The sequence below is a fragment of the Stegostoma tigrinum genome, chromosome 23 (genome assembly GCF_030684315.1).
Source record: "Stegostoma tigrinum isolate sSteTig4 chromosome 23, sSteTig4.hap1, whole genome shotgun sequence".
Taxonomy (NCBI): Eukaryota; Metazoa; Chordata; class Chondrichthyes; order Orectolobiformes; family Stegostomatidae; genus Stegostoma; species Stegostoma tigrinum.
This window is the reverse complement of record NC_081376.1, coordinates 25,500,835-25,522,015: the sequence shown is the minus strand read 5'-3', so window position 1 is coordinate 25,522,015 and position 21,181 is coordinate 25,500,835. Positions and strand designations below refer to the sequence as shown.

Sequence of the window (21,181 nt, the reverse complement as noted above, 5' to 3'; positions counted from 1 at the left end):
CCTTCCTTAATCGTTATATTTATTTTTAATTTAATCTGTCTTCCCTTTGTTTCTGTTTTTAGATGGTAGTTGTTCATAATTCTGCCATTCACACCTCTTCCAGACATCCTTCATTTCTTTACTTGTCTCAATACTCCCTTTGCACTACCAACTCTTGTTACTTAATTGCTCTTATCTTCCACACTAACTTTCCCCTTAATAATAAAATGTGAGGCTGGATGAACACAGCAGGCCCAGCAGCATCTCAGGAGCTTTTGTGTGTTCATCCAGCCTCACATTTTATTATCTTGGATTCTCCAGCATCGGCAGTTCCCATTATCACTAACTTACCCCTTTCTTTTTTTCCACTTCTTCCCCACCCCCTCCATCATTTGCTTAAAACCTAATATACTTCTAACTATTTCCAGCACTAATATAAAGTCCTCAACCTGAAACAGCAGATCAATTTCTCATTCCTGTAATGCTGCCTGACAGCATTTGCCGATAATAACGTATTATATGTTTCAGTCCTATCCAAATGCTGCCTTTGTGATTTAAATGATTTGTGTGATCTCTTGTTCCACTAAACAGGCCCAGCAAATGACCCTACAAGCCATGACCCTTCAAAACCAAATGATTAGTAGTGCCAGCCCACATATCGCCTGCCTGAACCATGATCCCAATGCTGCCTTGAAAACTATCAGTAGCACCCACAGTACACCAGTTACAGCACCTAAACCAAAAGTGGCCTTCCCTCGTCAGGTATGTGCAAATGCATCTGTGAAATGTTACTGTACATCTCGCTAGTTTGTTGATGAGTTCCAGGGTGGGATATTTCACTTGTGTTCACAGACCTTAAATACATGTACCAACAGATTCAAGAACAGCTTCTTTCCCACTGTTATTAGACTGCTAATCCAATTTGTGGGTGGCACGGTGGCTCAGCGGTTAGCACTGCAGCCTCACAGCTCCAGGGACCTGGGTTCAATTCTAGCCTCAGGCGACTATTTGTGTGGAGTTTGCACATTCTCCCCGTGTCTGTGTGGGTTTCCCCCGGGTGCTCCGGTTTCCTCCCACAGTCCAAGGATGTGCAGGCTAGGTGGATTGGCCATGCTAAATTGCCCGTAGTGTTCAGGGGTGTGTGGATTATAGGTGAGTGGGTCTGGGGGGATGTTTCAAGGGGTGGTGTGGACTTGTTGGGCCGAATGGCCTGTTTCCACACTGTAGGGAATCTAATCAATTGAATAAAGATGATTAAACATTCCTGAAAGCACAAATCCAAAGCTTTTCTGGAAGAAAGTACAGCTTAAGAATGCTTTTAAAAGTCATTTTTCTATTTTAAAAAATCTTACCCTTATTCAAACATCAGTCATTTTGTTTCTGCAAAATTAAAGACTGCATGTTGTCTTCACTTCTTATTTGACACACCTGCTATCATAAACCTCCAAACTTAAGCTCCAAGCCTGCAATTCTGAAAGGAACAGTTTTATATGGACCAAGGCCAGTGAAATGACTGTTTTCATTTACACATGACATGAGATGGACAGTGCACAGTTTTTAAGGTGGAATCATAGATTGCAGAAACATCATTATGAATCAAGCATCCAGTTACACCTTCACAGAATTATATCTATTCAAACAACATATAGAGTTTTTCACTTTACGGATCAGGTGATAGAATATCCTGAGAAAAGACTTCTAAAAATCTTTTCAGAGATAGTAGGAACTGCAGATGCTGGAGAGTCTGAGATAACAAGGTGTAGAGCTGGATGAACACAGCAGATCAAGCTGCATCAGTGAACAGGAAAGCTGACATTTCAGGCCTAGACCCTTCTTCAGAAAAAGAAAGGTCAAGGCCTGAAACGTCAGCTTTCCTGTTCCTCTGATGCTGCTTGATCTGCTGTGTTCATCCGGCTCTACACCTTGTTATCTCTTATTTCTAAAAATCCTGCATGCTTTTGGCAAGGATGGGCTTCACAGAGGTAACACATCTGGTCTTTCCTCAGACAAATAGAAAGATCCCAAAAGTTAAGAAAGTTAAGGACCAGCTGAAGATGATAATTAATTTCAGAATCAACACTCCAACTCATATGATATAGACAACGACGCTCAGAATTTATTCACCTGTTTCTCATCAAAGACATGGGTATGATATTTCCAAAGAGGAACTGCAAGAGAAGCAGTTCTATTACAATTATAAAGACTTTAGGGAGGATCTTCTAGGCAAAAGAAAGGACCACATCTTTAAAGTTTTATTTGATGATGGATCCAAGTATGAATTAAAGTGGCAGGCCAGCAACAATTACATGATTAAGATGCAGCCAACACTATTGTTACAGTCAGAAACATGCACCAAACCATTAAAATCTGCTAGAAATTTGTCACACCAACCCTAACATTGTTATGTTCTTCCTGATGTTCCAGAATGGTTTCTGGAATGAGAGTTATTCAATAATGAGAGGATGAGTAAATTGGGTCTATACTGTCTGGAGTTTGAAGAATGTGCTCTCTGACTTTGAGAGGAGATCTCAGTGAAGCATGCAAAATTCTGTAAGACCTTGATATAATAAATACTGAAGATGTTTCCTCTGGCTTTAGAACATGGATTGCTGTATCAGGATAAGGAAACGATCATTTTGGACTTAGATGAGGAGGAATTTCCTCACTCAGGATTGTCACCTTTGAAATTCTCTACCATAGATTGTTGTGGATGCTCCATTCCTGTGTCTATGTAAGGCCACAATACACCTTTAAATCCACCTTTAGTGTCTGTGCACAATATGGGCAGCAAGTGGAAAAGTGGAGTTGAAGCCAAAGATCAGCCATGATCATATTGAATGGTGGAGTAGGCTGGAGGATCGTAGGGCATATTCCTGCTCCTATTTCCTATGTTCTAATTTCAGATTAGACTGACAGTGTAGTTGGAATATTGTATTTATCATCCGTTCTGTATGTTTGACAGACTAATGCTGCCAACAAAGACCCAACCCAGCTGCTGATCCCCCATGATGCTGCCAAAGGGAAGTTACCTGTCAACAGACCCAGTAAGTTATTCACAGAACAAAGACCAGTGTTGCCTAGTGACCAAGATAATCACCAGCTCAGTGGCACAGTAGACTGACATGGACATCAGTGGGTTCAGTTATGTGTACGCAGGATAGAAAGACTGTTGTACCTGGGAGAAGAGAGCTTTGTACTTAGCATAGAGAAATAGCTGTACCTGTGACAGAAAAATAGTTTCACAAGGGATACAGGGATATATCTAGGTAATCCCATTGCTTCGTGATAGCTGGATGTTCTGCTGAGAATATCTTCCGCTCACTTTCCAAATTGACAGCATCAACTGGGCCAAAGAAAAGGATGGAATCTGTACAGACTTCCAAAAGTTTCTGATAGGGAATAATATTTCATCAAAACAAGCTTCCATCATTACAATAAGTGTCCAAAATATTATTTTAAAGTGAAATGTTGCTTTTCATTTTGTTTTTGTGGAGGAAAATTCTTGGCAATTCAGAGAGAAGCTATAGTGGAAGAAATTTCAAACAGCTGGAACCACCATGTTTGGACCCTGGCAGAGTAGATTGCACTCAGCTTCAGTTAACTGTCACAACCACATTGACCATTCAAGCTGTGGCAGGAGCTAAGTTGCCACAGTGCTGCCTTTCTGGCTGGAAGGGCTGGCTTTTCATTCAACTAGGATGAGCAAGAATCTATAGTCCCTTGCCTGGCTTTAATGAATATCAAACAGTCTTCTTGGAGGGTGGTCACATGCTGTAGAATGCTGGGTCTGATCCATGAACTGGTGCACAGTGGGCTGGGTCTGTGGGCTGTGGGCTGTGGGCTGTGGGCTATGGATTGATGAATTGGGGCTGTGAGCTGTGTGTTAATGACTAAACATCTGTGATTAAGACATTTAGGCTACCAGCATATGTGTTCTACACACTGTGTTGACAGAAGCATGAACTCACTTGATAATATGGGTGATATCCCACATCTATCTTATTTAACTTCATCAGAAAATTGGACAGATTCACGAAGGTGTCCGCCCATAATCCTCAACAACATATCCAAAATAGTCCTACCTAAATATTATCTGTAACTGTTCAGGTCTGTGACCTCTGACTTTCTGACCTCTACCTCCGCGTCAGCCCTCCCTCCTAACAGAAGCCCAGCACAGAACAAACAGTGTGGGGACTTGGCATTCCTGCTGTTGTGTCCAACCACAAGGTGTTTTCTGGACTTTGAGGTCTACAGTAGAAAATGTTCTGTTTCATAGAGCTGATATATTCATTAGTCCATTGAAAAGATTCAGCTGTGTTTTATTTAGAATCAATTCCACTATATGGGTAATCCAGTGATTGCTGTCCCAATGCGATGGAATTATTCACAAGCCCATGTTCTCCACGCAATACTAAAAGCAGCGATTCAAACATGGACCTGAATAAGTCCCTCTTGCATTGTTGTTGTCCCTGTGGAGGAGAATAATGGCACTGCTTTTATCCAGTGCCAGCTGAGATGGAAATTCACAAGGAAATTCTCATGTCCTTTAAACTCTGATACCAGTTTAATGCCATGACATGAATGTACTGCCTCATTTCCATTGTTGGAAATATATTACAAATAATACCATGCACAAATGTTCTATTGATTCTTTCCTTGAAACACAGGTACTGCCGAAACCCCAAAATCCAAACTTGCAACACAGGATCCTGTGCGTCACACCACACTTAATTCAGAGCACTTTCCTGAGCCAACACACAACATCAAGGATATCATCAGACAATATGAACAACCAGCAACTCAGAAGAAAACTGGGCTAATCAGGTAAAACTGACTGCACCATGCAAAATATTGCAAGGGTTGCAAAGCATAAGGAATCAGCTTGGTACCCGTAATTCCATGGATGGTACAACGATAATAACCATGCCATAGGGGAAGAAAGCTAGAATAAAAAAGCATGGAGAGGGTGGGAGATGGTTTATTTGACTGATATTTTCTAGAAAAGTGAGGACTGGAATCAAATTTGGTCCATTAGAATTCTGTGCAGTGCAGCAGTGGGACTGGTTTTTTAACCTGAAGCTGTCAAAAATCCAAACAGATCTGTAGCTTCCTAGTGGAATACAAGAATTCAACCATGATTGAAAATTGTAATAAACTTAGCGTGTGGATAAAATTAAATACTTGTGTACCTGTGTTTCTCTGTTGTCAGAAAAGAAGGTGGAAAGATATTCACAAAAAAAATGGACCCTCATGAAGAGGCAATGTTTATCTTGAAAGGACAGATAATGCCGCATGTCTCCCAGGTAATGCATCATCATTAATGCTCTGTTTTAATTTCACACTAGTGGAATAATGTTTGTGAAAACTTGTGCGTGGCTATTTTCCACCAACTTTATGTTCCCACAGAATTTCTGGTGCTTCCATTTAAGGAATTGGCAGAATACTTCATTCAAATATAAGAGACAGGCACAGAAGTGTCAGCCACTTTCAGCTGGCAGTGAGTTAGGATGTCCTCATAATAAAATGTGAGGCTGGATGAACACAGCAGGCCAAGCAGCATCTCAGGAGCACAAAAGCTGACGTTTCGGGCCTAGACCCTTCATCAGAGAGGGGGATGGGGGGAGGGAACTGGAATAAATAGGGAGAGAGGGGGAGGCGGACCGAAGATGGACCTTCCTCTCACCCATCCCTTCCTCCCACCCCAAGCCGCACCCCCAGCTACCTACTAACCTCATCCCACCTCCTTGACCTGTCCGTCTTCCCTGGACTGACCTATCCCCTCCCTACCTCCCCACCTACACTCTCTCCACCTATCTTCTTTACTCTCCATCTTCGGTCCGCCTCCCCCTCTCTCCCTATTTATTCCAGTTCCCTCCCCCCATCCCCCTCTCTGATGAAGGGTCTAGGCCCGAAACGTCAGCTTTTGTGCTCCTGAGATGCTGCTTGGCCTGCTGTGTTCATCCAGCCTCACATTTTATTATCTTGGAATCTCTAGCATCTGCAGTTCCCATTATCTAGGATGTCCTCATGCTGCTTTTCATGCACCTTAGAGGACATGATTAAAAGGAACAACTTTAGCAGTAAAACATACAAAATATATAAAATATAAATATATACAAAATATTATTCTGCTGCAAAAGAACTAATGGCTGTGAAGAGGTTTGGTTTTAAATCCCAAATTACAATTTTGTAATACTTACTTTATTGATTGGCAACTTCTTGAAATTTCAAATGTTAGGGAAAGAAAGAAGGAAATGACTGTTTTCTTTGAACTGTATTTGCTTCCAGTCAGTTGCTGGGTTTTGAATGTATTTAAGCCACTCTAAGGTTTTGGAGTAGATCTGTAGCTCGGGTTACGGGTGTTGAGGTTGGATGGCTCGCCGAGCTGGTTTGTTATTTTGCAGACATTTCATTACCCTGTTGGGTAACATCCTCAGTGCAGTCTCCAATGAAGTATCGGTGTGTTTTCCCGCCCGGTTTTTAAACTCTGGGGTCCGTTGAGATGGATTGCCTCACTTCCAGTTTTCCCCCGGAGTGGAATGTATATGGGGTCGAGTTCAATGTGTTTATTAATAGCCAGCTTCATTGAGTGCCATGCTTCCAGGAATTCTCGTGCTTGTCTCTGCCTAGCCTGCCCCAGGATCTTGGTGTTGCCACAAAAAGACACAACCAATACTCACTCATCTCAATCCACATAGACAAGGACAGCAACCACTTCGACCAGAACAACCTGGGGTGGAATGATTAGTAAAGTTAGATCACATAGAATTCAGGGGGAGGTTGCCAATTGGATGCAGAATTGGCTTGATGGTAGAGGACAGGGGATGGTGATGGAGGGTTGATTTTGAACTGGAGGCATGACCAGCGGTGTCCCGCAGGGATCAGTGCAGCATCCACTGTTGTTTGTCATTAATATAAATTATTTGAATGAATATTTAGGAGACATGATTAGTAAGTTTGCAGATGACACCAAACTTAGTTGTACAGCCATGTGTGAAGAAGATTACCTAAGATTACAAGGGGGTCTTGATCAGTTGGCCCAATGGCTTGAAGAATGGCAAGTGGAGTTTAATTTGAGTAAATGCAGGGTATTGCACTTTGGTAAAACAAACAAGGACAGGACTTATACAGTTTATTGTCAGGCCCTAGATAGTGTTGTTGAACATAGAAACCTGGAGGTTCAAGTACATAGTTCTTTGAAAGTTGCGACACGAGTAGACAGGGTGGTTAAGAAACTGTTTAGCACACTTGCCCTCATTGCTCGCACCACTGAGCATAGGAGTTGGGGCATCATGTTCATGTTGTACAGTACATTGGTGAAAGCACTTTTGGAGCACTGTGTTCAGTTCTGGTCATCCTGCTATAGAACGGATATTATTAAATTGAGGATTCAGAAAAAATTTACCAGGATGTTTTCGGGACTGGAGGGTTTGAGTCATTGGGGCGGCTGGATAGGCTGGGACTTTTATCAGTGGAACATAGGAGGCTATGGAGTGACCTTATAGAGGCCTATAAAATCATGAGGGGCATAGATAAGGTGAATAGCAACGGCCTTTTCCCTAAGGTATAGGAGTTCAAAACTAGAGGGAATATTTTTAAGGTGAGAGGAGAAAGATTAAAAAGTAACCTGAGGGGTAACTTTTTCACTTAGAGGGTAGTTCATATGTGGAGTGAACTGCCAGATAGAGTGGTAAATACAGGTACAGTAAACGTTTAAAAGACATTTGGATCAGTAAATGAATAGGAGAGTTTTGGAGGGTCATGGCCAAATACAGGTAAGTGGGATTAGTTTGGTTTGGGAAACTTGGTCAGCATGGCTACATTGGATCAAAGAGTCTATTTCTGTGCTGTATGATTCTCAGCTGTTAGACGAGGAGGCAAGCACACTAACTTACCTGTAGGTGCCAGTTTTCACCCAGAAGAAAATCTGCAGCTTGGGAATTGCTGGTATGTGCCTAGGCCAGCACTTAGCGCCCATTCCTAATTTCTCTTGAGCAGATGTTGAGGAGCAACCTTCTTGAACCTCTACAGTCCATGTGATGTACCTAAGCAGTATACTTAATTGCCCCATGTTCCCCTCCCAACCTCACCACTCCTCCCAACCTCACCACTCTTCCCAACCTCACAGCCTTGCCACAACAATCTCACCAAACATGGCAGGCACATCACTTGTCACAATAAGATAGCAGAATGATGGGAAAAACAGCAAGGACGATAGGTCATCCTGAATGAGGCTGTGTCCTTCCACTAATTGTTCTGATGGGGAACGGGGAGAATTTGTGAAAATCAAATTGGATAAAATTCCTTCTTATTCTTCCTATTTTACTGAAACAGAAGCCAGCACCTGCACCGTCAAAGGATAAGAATTCCAAAGAAGCCGTTGCCATGGTGAAGCCTGTCAGTGGCAGGACACGGAAGAGCAGCACCAGACCAGTGCCAGCTGTCTCTGCCAGGCACCCTGTGTTCTCGGGAGGTTAGTGACCAGGTTACAGCTCCATTCGCTTTAGATGAAATAATTGTGTCTCTTGAACCCCTATGGTTTAGAATGACAGAGTCCCAGATTAACCACTCAAAACATTTTGCATGATGTGAAACCACACAATGCAGGATGGGACATTGGCTGATACTGAGCCGATTCCTCCTTCATTCAGTTCTCAATCAGAGTGGCATCAAACTGATTAGTTGCAAACTGTACCTGGAGTTCAGTGTTTGGGATGATTTTCTGTATAAATGTATGTTGTATCACCTTCCCTATTAAGAAACTAAAAGCCTCGTACAAAGAATGCACCTGATAGATGTGTCTCTTCATGTCTGGATGAACCATTATTGTTAGCACTTATCATTCAATCAGTCTGAGGCTGTGTAGTCATATGGTTCAGCCAGTGCTGTGGAATTGGAACAAACTTGTCTGTGACTGGAAATAAAATTTGAAGCAATGTAAAATAAGCTGCTACCAACTCCATCTCACATGCCAGTATACCCTTCATCACACATTCATTGTAAGGCTGTACCACCTGGCCTTTGGGGGTATCAAAAAGCACACTGCTGTAGGAGAAAGGTAATGATCATGCTGCATCATCAGAGGAAGAGTCTGATGTGACCAAGTTCCTTGCAGCTGCTCACTTGACTGGGACAAGACTTTATACTGGCACCATTCATTCACCTGAGCTGTGCAGTCACATGGCTCACAAATGCTGGTGGAATTGGAATGAACCTGTCTGTGGCTTGGAATAAAAATTGAAGCAATGTAAAATGAGCTGCTCCCAACTCCATCTCACAAAAACAAGATATGCGCTCGGCATCAAATCCTACATTATAAGGCTGACCAGCTGATCTTTGGGGGTATCAAAATATATAGTGCAGAAGGGGAATCTTGTGGTAAGGGAAGGGGCAATAAATGAAAAGTAAGAGTTCACACCACCTGTAGCGTGTACTTCATACAGCACTGCGCAGTGAGGATGAAATGGATTTTGGCATCAACCTGGATAACCTGGATGGTTTCAGTATTGTCAACTTCAATAATCTTGGTGACTACCATGCCTTTAGTCAGAATACCGTCTCTTTTGTCAGGTAGCTAAGCCTGACCCTCTGCAGTTCTTTGAAACTCCTCCCATTATAGCCCAAACTGTGCCACAAGAGAACAAAAGTGTATCAGTATTTGTTTCATTGTGTTTGGTGTTGTGCATGCCAAAACTGAATAACTGAAAGTGTTTGGAAGCTTTGAGATCAGTGTGTGGACTTGCAGCATTGATAAGTATAAAAGTGAGATGCAGCTTGTGACTGTTAGACCTGAGTCCTGATTGCGAGAAATTGTTGATAGGTAAATGGTGGGGGTGTGGTATATTAAGCATTCTGTGAGGTTGGCAGTGCAGTGGGTACAGGATAGCGTTTAAATATCCATTTGTGTGAGATCATTTAACATTTTCTGGGAGTTCAGGTATCATGATCTTCATGGCTATCTACTTCCAGGTTGTTACCAAGTATCTCCTGAACCCTTTACACAGGATAATATCTTTCACCTTTCTACCTCCTGCAGTGGAAAACCTGAGAAGCTACTCTGGAATACTGCTCCATCGATCCTCTTTCTTCTTTCTAAGAACCACATACACAAGTATTTCCAATACAAGATGCAGGGTGGTTTTAAGAAGAGCAGGATAGCTTTATTTAGTGCTAGGTTCACACAAACCTAAGGGGCCTGCTTAGCATAAGGACACTAGCAGTCATTTAATATTAAAGCAAGCCACAATCATGTAGATGAGGGGATGTGGTGAATTTTTTTTTCATGCCTATATCATTTCCACTGGGAGTAAGATAATTATATGCCACAATCCTTGTATACAGTCATGATCTGATCCAAATTTTAGTCCTAACCCTTTTCAGAACGCTGCAGTGCACAATGATTTGCCTGCCATGTTTCCCTTACAACACTTGAAAAGTAATCAGTTCTATGTGGGCTGTGACACAGCCTGAGTGATGTGAAGGAGCTAAATTAAAGCATGTTCTTTTTTTTTTCACTTGCACCTCCCAGCTTCAGTTTCCCGGGAGCTGACAGGAGAAGATGAGAGGATCCAGACGCAGCTACATGGGAGGCCCTCTGAGGGATACTACACCTACAGCAAAATGCCCTGCGACCTCTGTATCCGCAAAGAGGTACCAGAATATAAATAACTATTCAAACCCAAAAAGATAGTAAAAGATGACAACACCCAGAAAAAAACATCCAAAGTACTTGTCTCATAACAAATGAAGTTGGAAGGTTTGGAGTGGAACATGGGTGGATCATAACCTGAGATGCAGCTTTATCCGAACTATAGCAGGTCTCAGACCCAGAAGTCTTTGAGAGACAGCATTTGTATTGTGGTCTGGGTGGCCCAGAGAACAACAGCAGACCCAGAGTGCAACAAGGGGGCCTGGATAAGTGGGGACTACATAGGCTAAATTGGTTGGGGGGGGAGGGGAGCAGTGGACGATAGGTAAAAATGGAGAATAGGGTGGTGGAGAACGGACACCATGCAGTTTTCCTGAAGGGACTGGGATTGAGCTTGTTAGAAAAGAGCAGTCTGCTATCTCTGCTGTTAACACCAGGCCACAGTCTTAAATCATAGCTTAGCCAGATGATGTGTTAAGTAGAAGAGGGTTGAATGAAAGGTTAAACACTAAAACAAAAACCCAAAGAACTGCAGATGCTGGAAATCAGAAACAAAAACAGAAATTGTTCTGAAAACTCAGCAAGTCAGGAAGCATCTCTGGAAAGACAGTGGAGTTAATGTTTCAGATCCTGTCACCCTTCTTTGAACAACCCATTCTGAAGAAAGGTCACTGGACCTGAAATGTTAACTCCACTTTCTTTCCACAGATGCCGCCAGACCTGCTGAGTTTTCCCAGCAATTTTTGTTTTTGTGTATGAGCGATTTACATGTGTGAAGCATATTTTTGTGCTCAGTTTAGTAAAGGCAGCAGTACAAGTTCCTATTCATTCCACTTCATATTGTATTTTTCTCCCCTTGCTTCAGGTGTTTTATCCCAAAGAAAGTTTCCACAGCCCGGTGATACTGGATCTTATTTTCAGACAGGTGCGGAAACTAATGGATACTCACTTTCTTCCAGAGAAAGGATGTTGATTGTGGAGCAATTTCTCTCAGGTCTCAGCCTTTGCATGGGTTAGCTCAGTATCTCTCTTCCCAAGCTCATGTCTGAATGTAGCTCATGTCTGAATGTAGGTACTGCCTTTTATAGTATTTATTACTGTACCTGGCTCCCTGCAATCCATCCAGCTTTCAGTACTCGATTGTATGACATATACTTCCATCATAAAACTCATTGTTCATTCATTCCTACGATAAGATTTAAGACAGTGCCAATGTTTCTGGAATTTAAAAATGTATAACAGATGTATATGTTACATTTTACAATGTATAACTTGTCTATTTTTATGTAAAAATTAACATGATTCACAGTTTGGAAGTTTTCTGAAGTTCCCTGCCATTTATTCAGGAAAAGTTTCGGGACCCCTTATTACTGAAGATTATTCACATATCCTGAGATTTTGCCCTACTTCAGCTTTGTTTGCCTTTCTCCTGTAAATACTAGGCACTCAATAACTGTGTTGCGTGCCATCACAATATTACATCAGATATAATTGAGCCTTTCTTGATTGGACTGACTTTTGAAAATTTATTCACGGGATGTGGGCATCTCTGGCTGGGTCAGCATTCATTGCACACCCCTGATTGCAGTTAAGAGTCAATCGCATTGCTGTTGGTCTGGAGTCACATGTAGGCCAGACCAGCTAAGGACAAAGTTTGTTTTGCTAAAGGGCATCAGTAAGCCAAATGGGCTTTTCCCAACAATCAGCAACAGTTTCATAGATATCATTAGACTCCTAATTCCAGACTTTTATTGAAATCAAATTCCACCATCTGCCATGATGAGATTCAAACACAAAATGTTACCTGAGTCTCTGGATTAACAGTCCAGTGATTATACCACTAGGCCATTGCCTCCCTTTGCTTGATGATGTGTATCAATATTTAGATTGGTTCAAATATTAAATTGCTCCTTCTGCATTCTGTAGCTATTTTGCTTATTGGTGAGGTTTTCCTGCTTTAATCTCCTTCTATCCCCCTTTACCAGCTATCTGACTGCCCTGATACTTGAGGATTCATCTTCCATAAGCTCTGCAGTTTCAGTGTATTTCAACACCTACATTCAGATTATTTCCAATTTATAATTTTTGTTGTCAGGATTTCCATCTCAGACATAATGACTGATTTAGCCAGTGCTACCTATAAAAATGATGATGAAATACAGACATTAGTCTGTGATGTTGGTAACTGTGCAGAAGTTCAAGTTGTGTGTGTTTTATTAAACTACTTTAGTAATAGATGGCCAGTACCCGTAACTGAGCCTCATGTTGCTATATGAGAAAAGAACTGTTACAACAGCTTGGACATTATGAAAGCACAGCATGCAGGTAAAGTGTTAAAACAAAAAGTAGTTACTTTGTTATAAAATACCTGATTTAATCAGTGCCATTTACCTAGCAGCTTGAAAAGAAGTTAAAGTATTGCCAAAATTTTGGAAACTAAGTAGGAATCAGCAACCCAGTTTCCGGTGTTTATTGCCAATTTTTACCTCTATTAAATTTGGATCTGAAGTTTTACTATAAAATTGCAAAAAAAAGTACTGAAGTGAGTCATAACTATAGCTAATCTAATTCTCTCTTGAATTAGTACATTTTCCTTTTTTCTGAAGTAACATACTGTCATCACTGCACCACCTTTCTCCCTCACTCCCATCTCCACATTCACCATGACAGATAGGGCAGCTCAGAATAGGGATCAAAACTCAAACTGTATGTCAGTGAGGGACATGTGTCCCCATTGATACTATTCTCAAACTGGCTAGTAGGAAATACAAGTGACTATAGAGTTCCACTAAGTCTGATTCAGATCTTTTTGGAGGAATCATTGTGAAAGCTCAGTGTTAACCTTAGTGCATAAGACTGTGAATCAAACATTACAAGAGTAGACAGATATGCCAAAGGACAGAAGAGGGAAAACTCAAGGAATTTGGATAGGTTAAATGTCATAACAGTTGAAAGCTGGGAACAAATAGAGGCACTTCAGCATTTATGTGCAGAATACTGGATAATCTGGATTAAGTTACAGATGCCAATCTAATTGAGGGCTTCGAGGTTTATATATTAAATAACATTTACTACAGGCTGGAATCTATATCGAATAACTGAGACTTGAAAGTGAGTTTTGGAATGTAATATGATTAAGAGATTTGGGTGTTTTTTTTCACTTGAAGATATTGTGTAATTTCCTATTAATATTTTGCTTAAAATTCCTTTAATTCTTTGAAGATTATGAGCGACACATTCTCTGAAACTTGTGTGAGACTGAATAAAGAGGAACAGATGAAGATGAAATCTTTACTAGGTCAGTATTCCAACTTTTGCTGGGATTGGGTCTGGGGTTGGATAAAGGGTAAAGCAAGGCAACTGATGGAATAATGTTAGCTGCACTCCCACTGTTCTTTCACTGTAACTATTTTGTGTGATTCATGTGAATTTGTTATGCTTCAGTTTTCAGAGATAAACAAACTAAATCACAGTTAAATATGAATCAAAATCTTGAGACTTAACATAAACATGATTTCACTTATTCAGTCACCCCAAAACATTGGCCTTGATCCTAAACCCTAAACATGGTGGTTGTCAGTTGTATTTTGTTTTTTTGAGTTACCAAATTTTATTGAGAGTGTCTCGTTTCTTTTGGGAGCTATTCATCAACCTTTCCAATTGTGTAGTCAGCAGGGAATACACAGAAGGTCAGTCAGTTTCGATATGGAGCGAGAATGATGTCTTCAAGATGTGACTATTCACTAGAACCAACTGGAAACCTGCATGCCAAAACTATAATAATCTAGATTATTTCCTCTGGGAGATGGCTGGGAGGAGGTAGAGAATGACAGTGTATCAGAGCTGAATTTACATCAGTAAAGGAACAGTAGTAACACAAGGCAGTGGAGGAAGGGATTAGAGGGTTGGCTTAGCATCGGTTCACAGATAAACAGTAAGATGCTGTTTGCAAAGAATTCGTGCATTTGGCAAACACTGGCTAGCCTGTGTTCTAGTGACTGTATCTTTACTAGTGTTAATTCAGTTTCCTCACACTGTCTAGTTCAATGGACTCCCTCCAGTCAGTTCCTGAATATATTATCAGCATTTACTGCTAAAAAGACTCATGTTAAAGTGCTACTGTGGGCCCTCCCTTTGCCCTTTTAAATTCACTCCCTTTGAGTGAATCAGTTTGGTACAAGTAAAATGACTGTACAATATGTATAACAACAAACACAGCAGCATCTATTTATCTTCTGCAGCTGAAAACAAGATTCCATCCTCGACTCTGGTGAAGGATGAAGCTGTCAAGAGGAAGATTGTAATGGCTGCCAGAGAAGCTTGGGATGTTTATTTCTGCCGTCTGTTCCCTGCCTCTGTGAGACAACTTTCAGCATTTTTACAAATAAATTTAAACCACACCATGTTCTGTCATTAAATATTATTTATTGATATTTCTAAAATTTTCACCATGTTGTGGAAAACTGATAATGTGCTGGAAACTGCAACAGTATGCATAAAGAAGGGACAACTCATTGAAAAATAGGAACAAGGATTTGCCATTCAACCTCTTGAGCCTTTTCATAATTCAATTATATCAGGACTGATCTGAATCTCAAAACCATTTTAGGGCAAATATATTTACCCCAAAAGGTTACTGAGCATAGCTCCATATCCTTGTATCTCTAGATGTGGCTTTCTAGACATGTTCTCTGCCCAGGAATTAATTCATCCTATAATCCCCCCCCCCCATCCCACCCCCAAAATATATTTATACACGTTATTTTGAAGAAATTATGCATTCATCCTTTTATGAAAGTTTGTTTCGTAATCAGTCGTTCAGCCATTGAATTCTCTTGTCTCTTAATGGTTTTAACTATAACTCTGCATTCTTGAATATCAAAAAGTCAATTTACATCAATACCCCAATGTTTCATTTTCCTGTTATTTCCTCATCTAATCTAAATGTGGCCAGCACTGAAAATTTCTGCTCTTGAATGTTGCCTGACCAGAGAATTGGCGAGAACAAATTTATATAAAATTTAAATTCCTCTATGTGAGGTTGTTGACTTGCTCACCGAGCTGGTAAGTTTCTTCACAAATGTTTCATCACCATGCTGCGTTAACATCATCAGTGTTCAGTCCCGCTTGCTATTTATGTGTCTTGGTTTTCTGGGGTAGATGGCATCATTTCCAGATTTGTTTCTTACTGGTTGGTGTATGGAGTCCTATTCTACATGTTGTCAATGGAGTTCTGGTTTGAGTGCCAGGCCGCCCACAATTCTCATGCGTGTCTTTGGCTGGTTTGTCCTAGAATGGCTACATTGTCCCAGTTGATTTGGTGTCTCTCTTTGCCTATGCGTATTCAAAGAAGTGATAGTTGGTCATGTCTGTTGGTAGCTAGTTGGTATTCATGAATACTGATGTCAGATACCAACACTTAACAACAGGTGGCAACAGACCCAACACCACAACTGGAAAACTATTATTACTACTCTGAGGAATCTACACAAAATGGGTGAAATTAACAAATTCAATTACCAGAGAATGAAACCAAAGGAATCAAATACACCCCACATCTATGGACACCCTAAGATACACAAACCTAAGGTCCCCCTCAGACCCATAGTCTCACTGCCAGGTACACTGACATTCAGACAAGCGAAAGAACTACAAAGGAGACTGAAACACCTTGTAAATGGTTCAAACCACTTCCATTCACTCCACCCAAGAATTCCTCAACATCATCAAGGAAACCAGAACAGATGAACACAAGTTCATGGTCTTCTTCGACGAGACTGCATTATTTACCACCATATACATCCCCTTAGCTAAAGAAACACTGGCCTCACAAATAGATAGACTAGGGATACAGACACCTGACAACACCAACACCATCAGCAAAGACGGCATCCTTAAACTACTGGATCTGTGTCTCACAACCCACTTCACTGTCAATGGCAAGATACGCAGACAAATCAACAGAACACCCATAGGATCACCAATATCAGGATTAATAGAAGAAGCTGTAATGCAAAGACTGGAAGGGACAGCACTTCCCACCATCCAACCAAAACTACAAATGACACTTTTGTGATTATCAAATGCACTAAACTGGAAGAAACCCATCTACTCATAAACAACATCCTCACCAGTGAAGAGGAGAACAACAACAGACTTCCCTTCCTGGATGTAATGGTCAAACACATAGCCAACAGTGAGCTCCAGACCAGTATACACAGGAAAGCCACCCACATGGATTGGGTACTCAATTAAGATAGCAATCATCCCAATACCCACAAAACGGAACTGCATCAAAACACAGTTCAAGTGAGCTGCAACACACTGCAGCACCCCAGAGCTACACAAAGCTGAGGAAGAACACCAATACAGCATCTTTAGAAACAATGGTTACCCAAAAAACGTAGTCAATTCATACCTACACAACAGACCACAACAGTTAGCACAACACATCCAGAGACACTAATAATCCTTCAGTACATTAGGTGCATATGTGAAATGTCCACCAGATTACTCTGACTCATTGGTACCATGGTAGCTCACAAACCAACAGCTACACTATGACAGCTATTGATGAGAATCAAGGATCCAACAACCACACCTAACAGAACCAACATTATTTATAAGATACCAAGCAAAGACTGCCAAAAACATTACATCGGGCAAACTGGAAGGAAGCTAGCCATCAGGATTCATGAACACCAACTAGCTACCAAGGGATATGACCAACTGTCATTTATTTCAATATATATGGACAAATAGGGACACCATATATGGACAACTGGGACAGCATAGCCATCCTAGGACAAGCCAACAAAAGACGTGCACAAGAATTCTAGAGGCCAAGCACTCAAACCAGAACTGCATTAACAAATATGAAGACTAAGACCCCATATACGAACCACTAAGAAACAAATCCAGAAGTGATGCCACCCACCCCAACAAACCAAGACACATAAATAGCAAGTAGGTCAGAACACCGATGCTTTACTGGTGGCGCACTGATGATGCTACACCAGTGACAAAACATTTGTGAACAAACTTAACAGCTCGGTGAGCAAGTCAACAACCTGAGTTACAGATCTTCTCAAAAAACTTGATCCTCTGTGTGCCTTGTGATTTTTGACTCAATGTTAATTTGTAATCATTGGTGGACTCTTACAGGGCAGTGTGGGTACTGGAGTGCAGATTCTGGGAGTCTCCCATAAAGGAATCTGTCTATTAAAACTAGTGAGAGCCAGCAGCACAGCAGCAGAGAACCTGAGGGTCCTCAGAAGTTACAGGTATGGGAAGCAGAAAGCAATGTTTTCCACTTGCCCCACTATCCTGAAAGAGTAACTCACCTTGATCCATCTTTCCATGGGCTCTTTGGCAACTCACAAAATGCCTTTTCTACTTTTGTTCACCTAGATACAATTTGATTAGTGTGCTCATTACCACAGTGAGTATCACAGCTGAATTTGATCCTTTTACCTTGCACATTCGGCTGGACAATGACCAGTAACAATGACATCCCTCTCTTCTTCAAGGGTACTGTAACCCCAACCCATTTTTGGCACCCTCAAGATCAACTGACTCAACTTAAACATTACAGTTCGAAAATCCCTAGTTTGTGTGGCCCAGTGACACATCCAACAAGGAAGTTTCTGTCATTCTCTCTAAGCTATTGTTTATAGTCTGCGCCATATCATCCATTCTGTAAACACTGACTCAGGCCCACCACCTGCCCATTGTCTGATGCCAGACCATTCACAACAATGGCCAATAACAACAATAATTGACCCTGAGCTGAATATCAGATTCAAAACCTCTTCATCACCAACACCACCTATTTACACTTCGATAGTGTTGTCCGCCTCCACACTCACCTCAGTTCACGTGTTGCTTAAAGACATGCCCACACTTTTGTTCCATCCAGACTTGACTATTCGATTCTGGCCAGCCTTCCATCTTCCATTCTTTGTAAACTAAAACTCTGCAGTCGAATGTCAAAACTCACACCAAACCATATTCACATCTTCTCTCCTTGTGCTTGCTAACCTACATTAGCTCCAGGTCTGACTGCCTCAAATATAAAATTCTTATACCTGCTTTCAGTTCAGTCCATGATCTCCCCTTTTCCCATCTCTGTAACATGCTCCGGTCTTACAAGTTTGCAAGATAACTGTACAGCTCTGACAAGCCCTCTCATGTAACCCTAATTTAGTTAACTTCATTATTGATGGCCACGCCTTCAACCTCTAAGAGATTAAGCTCTGGAATTCCTGACTAAATTTCTTTGCTTCTCTTTTCCTCTTAACCCATCTCTTTGACAATTGGTCACAATTTCTAGTATCTTTTTATAAAAGCAGAACAATGGAGATAGTGGAAATCTGAAATTGAAAACAGAAAATGATAAAAATAATCAGTAGGTCTCTCAGCACTTGTGAAGAGAGAAATGTTTAATTCCCCTGATCTTCTGAAGAGGAACAACCATCACTGAATTGTCACATTATTTAAATACTTGCCGAGCTCAACATCGTTCACCATTTCCACTGCAGTCTTCTGAACTTACTGTCTCAGAAAAGGACATGCAGTATCCCTCCAAACTCAATCGATCATAGTAAAGTCAAAAGAAGGTAACACATGCACCTTTTTACAGACTTATTGATGTATGGTAAGCTTAAATGTCCAGTCTGACTGGTAGTGATTGAGTGGATGAGCAAGTGGGGTACTTAGCTGAGTGAGTTGTGGAAAAGTGAGTGGTGGGTAGGGGTAGATTGATGAATGGGAAGTCAGGTGGGAGTGTAGTTGGGTAGGTGGGGGTGGGATGTGTAACCAGCAATGTCAGGGGCATAGTCTGGAGGTCGGGGAATATTGGTTGATCAGTGGATGGTTGTGAAGAGAGTTAGGGATTTGGAATTATAGTTGAGTGGTGATGGGAATTGTTGAGTCAGTCAGGATGATCAGAGGGTCATGAGGGTAATGGGAGACTGTAACTGGGAGGTTGGAGGACAGGTTGGCTACATGGTTGGAGGGATAATTGGGACGGTAGTCAGTTTTTTGGAAGGATGATTGGAGGGCAGCTACCAATGTGTTAGACTAGGTTTTATCCTGACTAACATTTCCAGGACAACTTCTAAGGACAGTACATTGGACCTATCCCAAATCTTGAACTCTATAACTCAGAGTCATCGACATTCAGAGAGGATTTGCAGAGCAGAGGAATTAACCAATGGAAGTTTGGAGTTACTAAGCAAATTCCCATGTCAGTCAGTATGTCAGGACCCCCACAAGATCCCAATGCTTATCTCAGTTATAAGCTCAGTCTCCAACAGTCCAGCAACCGGAAGATTTAGCCCAATATTAGAGATTGATTACCTTGAGAAAAGATAAAAAAATTATTCACTTGAAACGTTAACCCAGTTTCTCTCTCCACAGAAGCTGATTATTTCCAGCATTTTATGTTGTTACTTCTAACATCAATGTATATGATTCAGTTTCATATTTTGTTTGGAAATTGCTCTTGTGAAATGCTGTGAGGTACTTTATTACTGTAAATATGCTCTCTAAATCAAATTGTTGACGTGGGCTATGACCTGCCGTGGCAAATCTGATATTACCTTTAGCTTTGTTAGTCTACGACCAGCCACTAGGAGGTGCCATAACCTCATGGGGAAGGTAACCATACCTGACAACTTGTAATTGAGATGTGAGGAATCACTCACAGATGTTGTATGGGCTGGGGAAGCAATCATTATGAAGTAATAGTTGGGGTAGAGTGCTGCTATCAATCCGCCCTTTTACAACAAGACATGAAATGTGCCTCCTTTCTATATATTTTTAATAAAGCTTTTCAGGCATGTTATGACACATCTTAGAGGCAGTTAGGAACATGGCCACTGAGCAATGACTCCCCTGTTGAAAGTTTTTCAATCAACTTGTTTGGGCAGGCTGAGACTTGAACCAGGATCTTCTGGCCCATTATAGGAATGCTGCCATTACACCAGAAAACTTTGTAAGCCCCTTGCTATGCTTGTTAAATAAATAGACATTATTGGTTTAGACAGCCCCAGGTGGGTCTAAATAACAAAACATCAAAACATCATTGAAAACTTGCAAAAGAAACTTATCCACATTAAGTTAAAATTTTATTTCTGTACAAAAGCTGTAAATCCTCCTTTCTATTCTTTTAAATGTACAAATTAGACAGCCCCTGATGGAAACAATTATTTTTAATCATTCTGTTTAGATATAATTCCAGGGCAGGTGGGATTTGAACCAGGACCTTCTTGAGCTATTACTACTGTTGCACATGAACCATATCCTCTTTTCTATTTTGAGTCTTAGGGCTTATTTGGCTAACAATGGTAGAGGATGAATTACTAGTGAGTCTCAATGAGAAGAGACACATCTTAACAAGTTATAGTTTATTGTACAAAGACAATGGATGCAAGTTACAGTGGCTCATTAGGCACAATTACTGAGCATATCAGAAGACACTGATGGCACATTTATCTCCACTGAGATTTTGAACCAGATTCCTCTTTTATTCCCACCCAAAAACTGTATGAC

The 21,181-nt window shown here is 41.1% G+C and overlaps 1 protein-coding gene across 1 annotated transcript in view; it reads left to right on the top strand.

Moving 5' to 3' along the window:
- Positions 1–21,181, top strand: part of myo15aa (myosin XVAa) — a 132,943-nt gene that overhangs the window by 72,041 nt on the left and 39,721 nt on the right. The window contains exons 35-45 of the mRNA XM_059653868.1: positions 571–741; positions 2,942–3,023; positions 4,647–4,803; positions 5,189–5,261; positions 8,101–8,139; positions 8,314–8,452; positions 10,508–10,629; positions 11,493–11,552; positions 13,850–13,925; positions 14,869–14,984; positions 17,792–17,910. Coding sequence (XP_059509851.1) covers positions 571–741; positions 2,942–3,023; positions 4,647–4,803; positions 5,189–5,261; positions 8,101–8,139; positions 8,314–8,452; positions 10,508–10,629; positions 11,493–11,552; positions 13,850–13,925; positions 14,869–14,984; positions 17,792–17,910 — 1,154 coding nt within the window. The remainder of the gene's footprint in view (positions 1–570; positions 742–2,941; positions 3,024–4,646; positions 4,804–5,188; positions 5,262–8,100; positions 8,140–8,313; positions 8,453–10,507; positions 10,630–11,492; positions 11,553–13,849; positions 13,926–14,868; positions 14,985–17,791; positions 17,911–21,181) is intronic.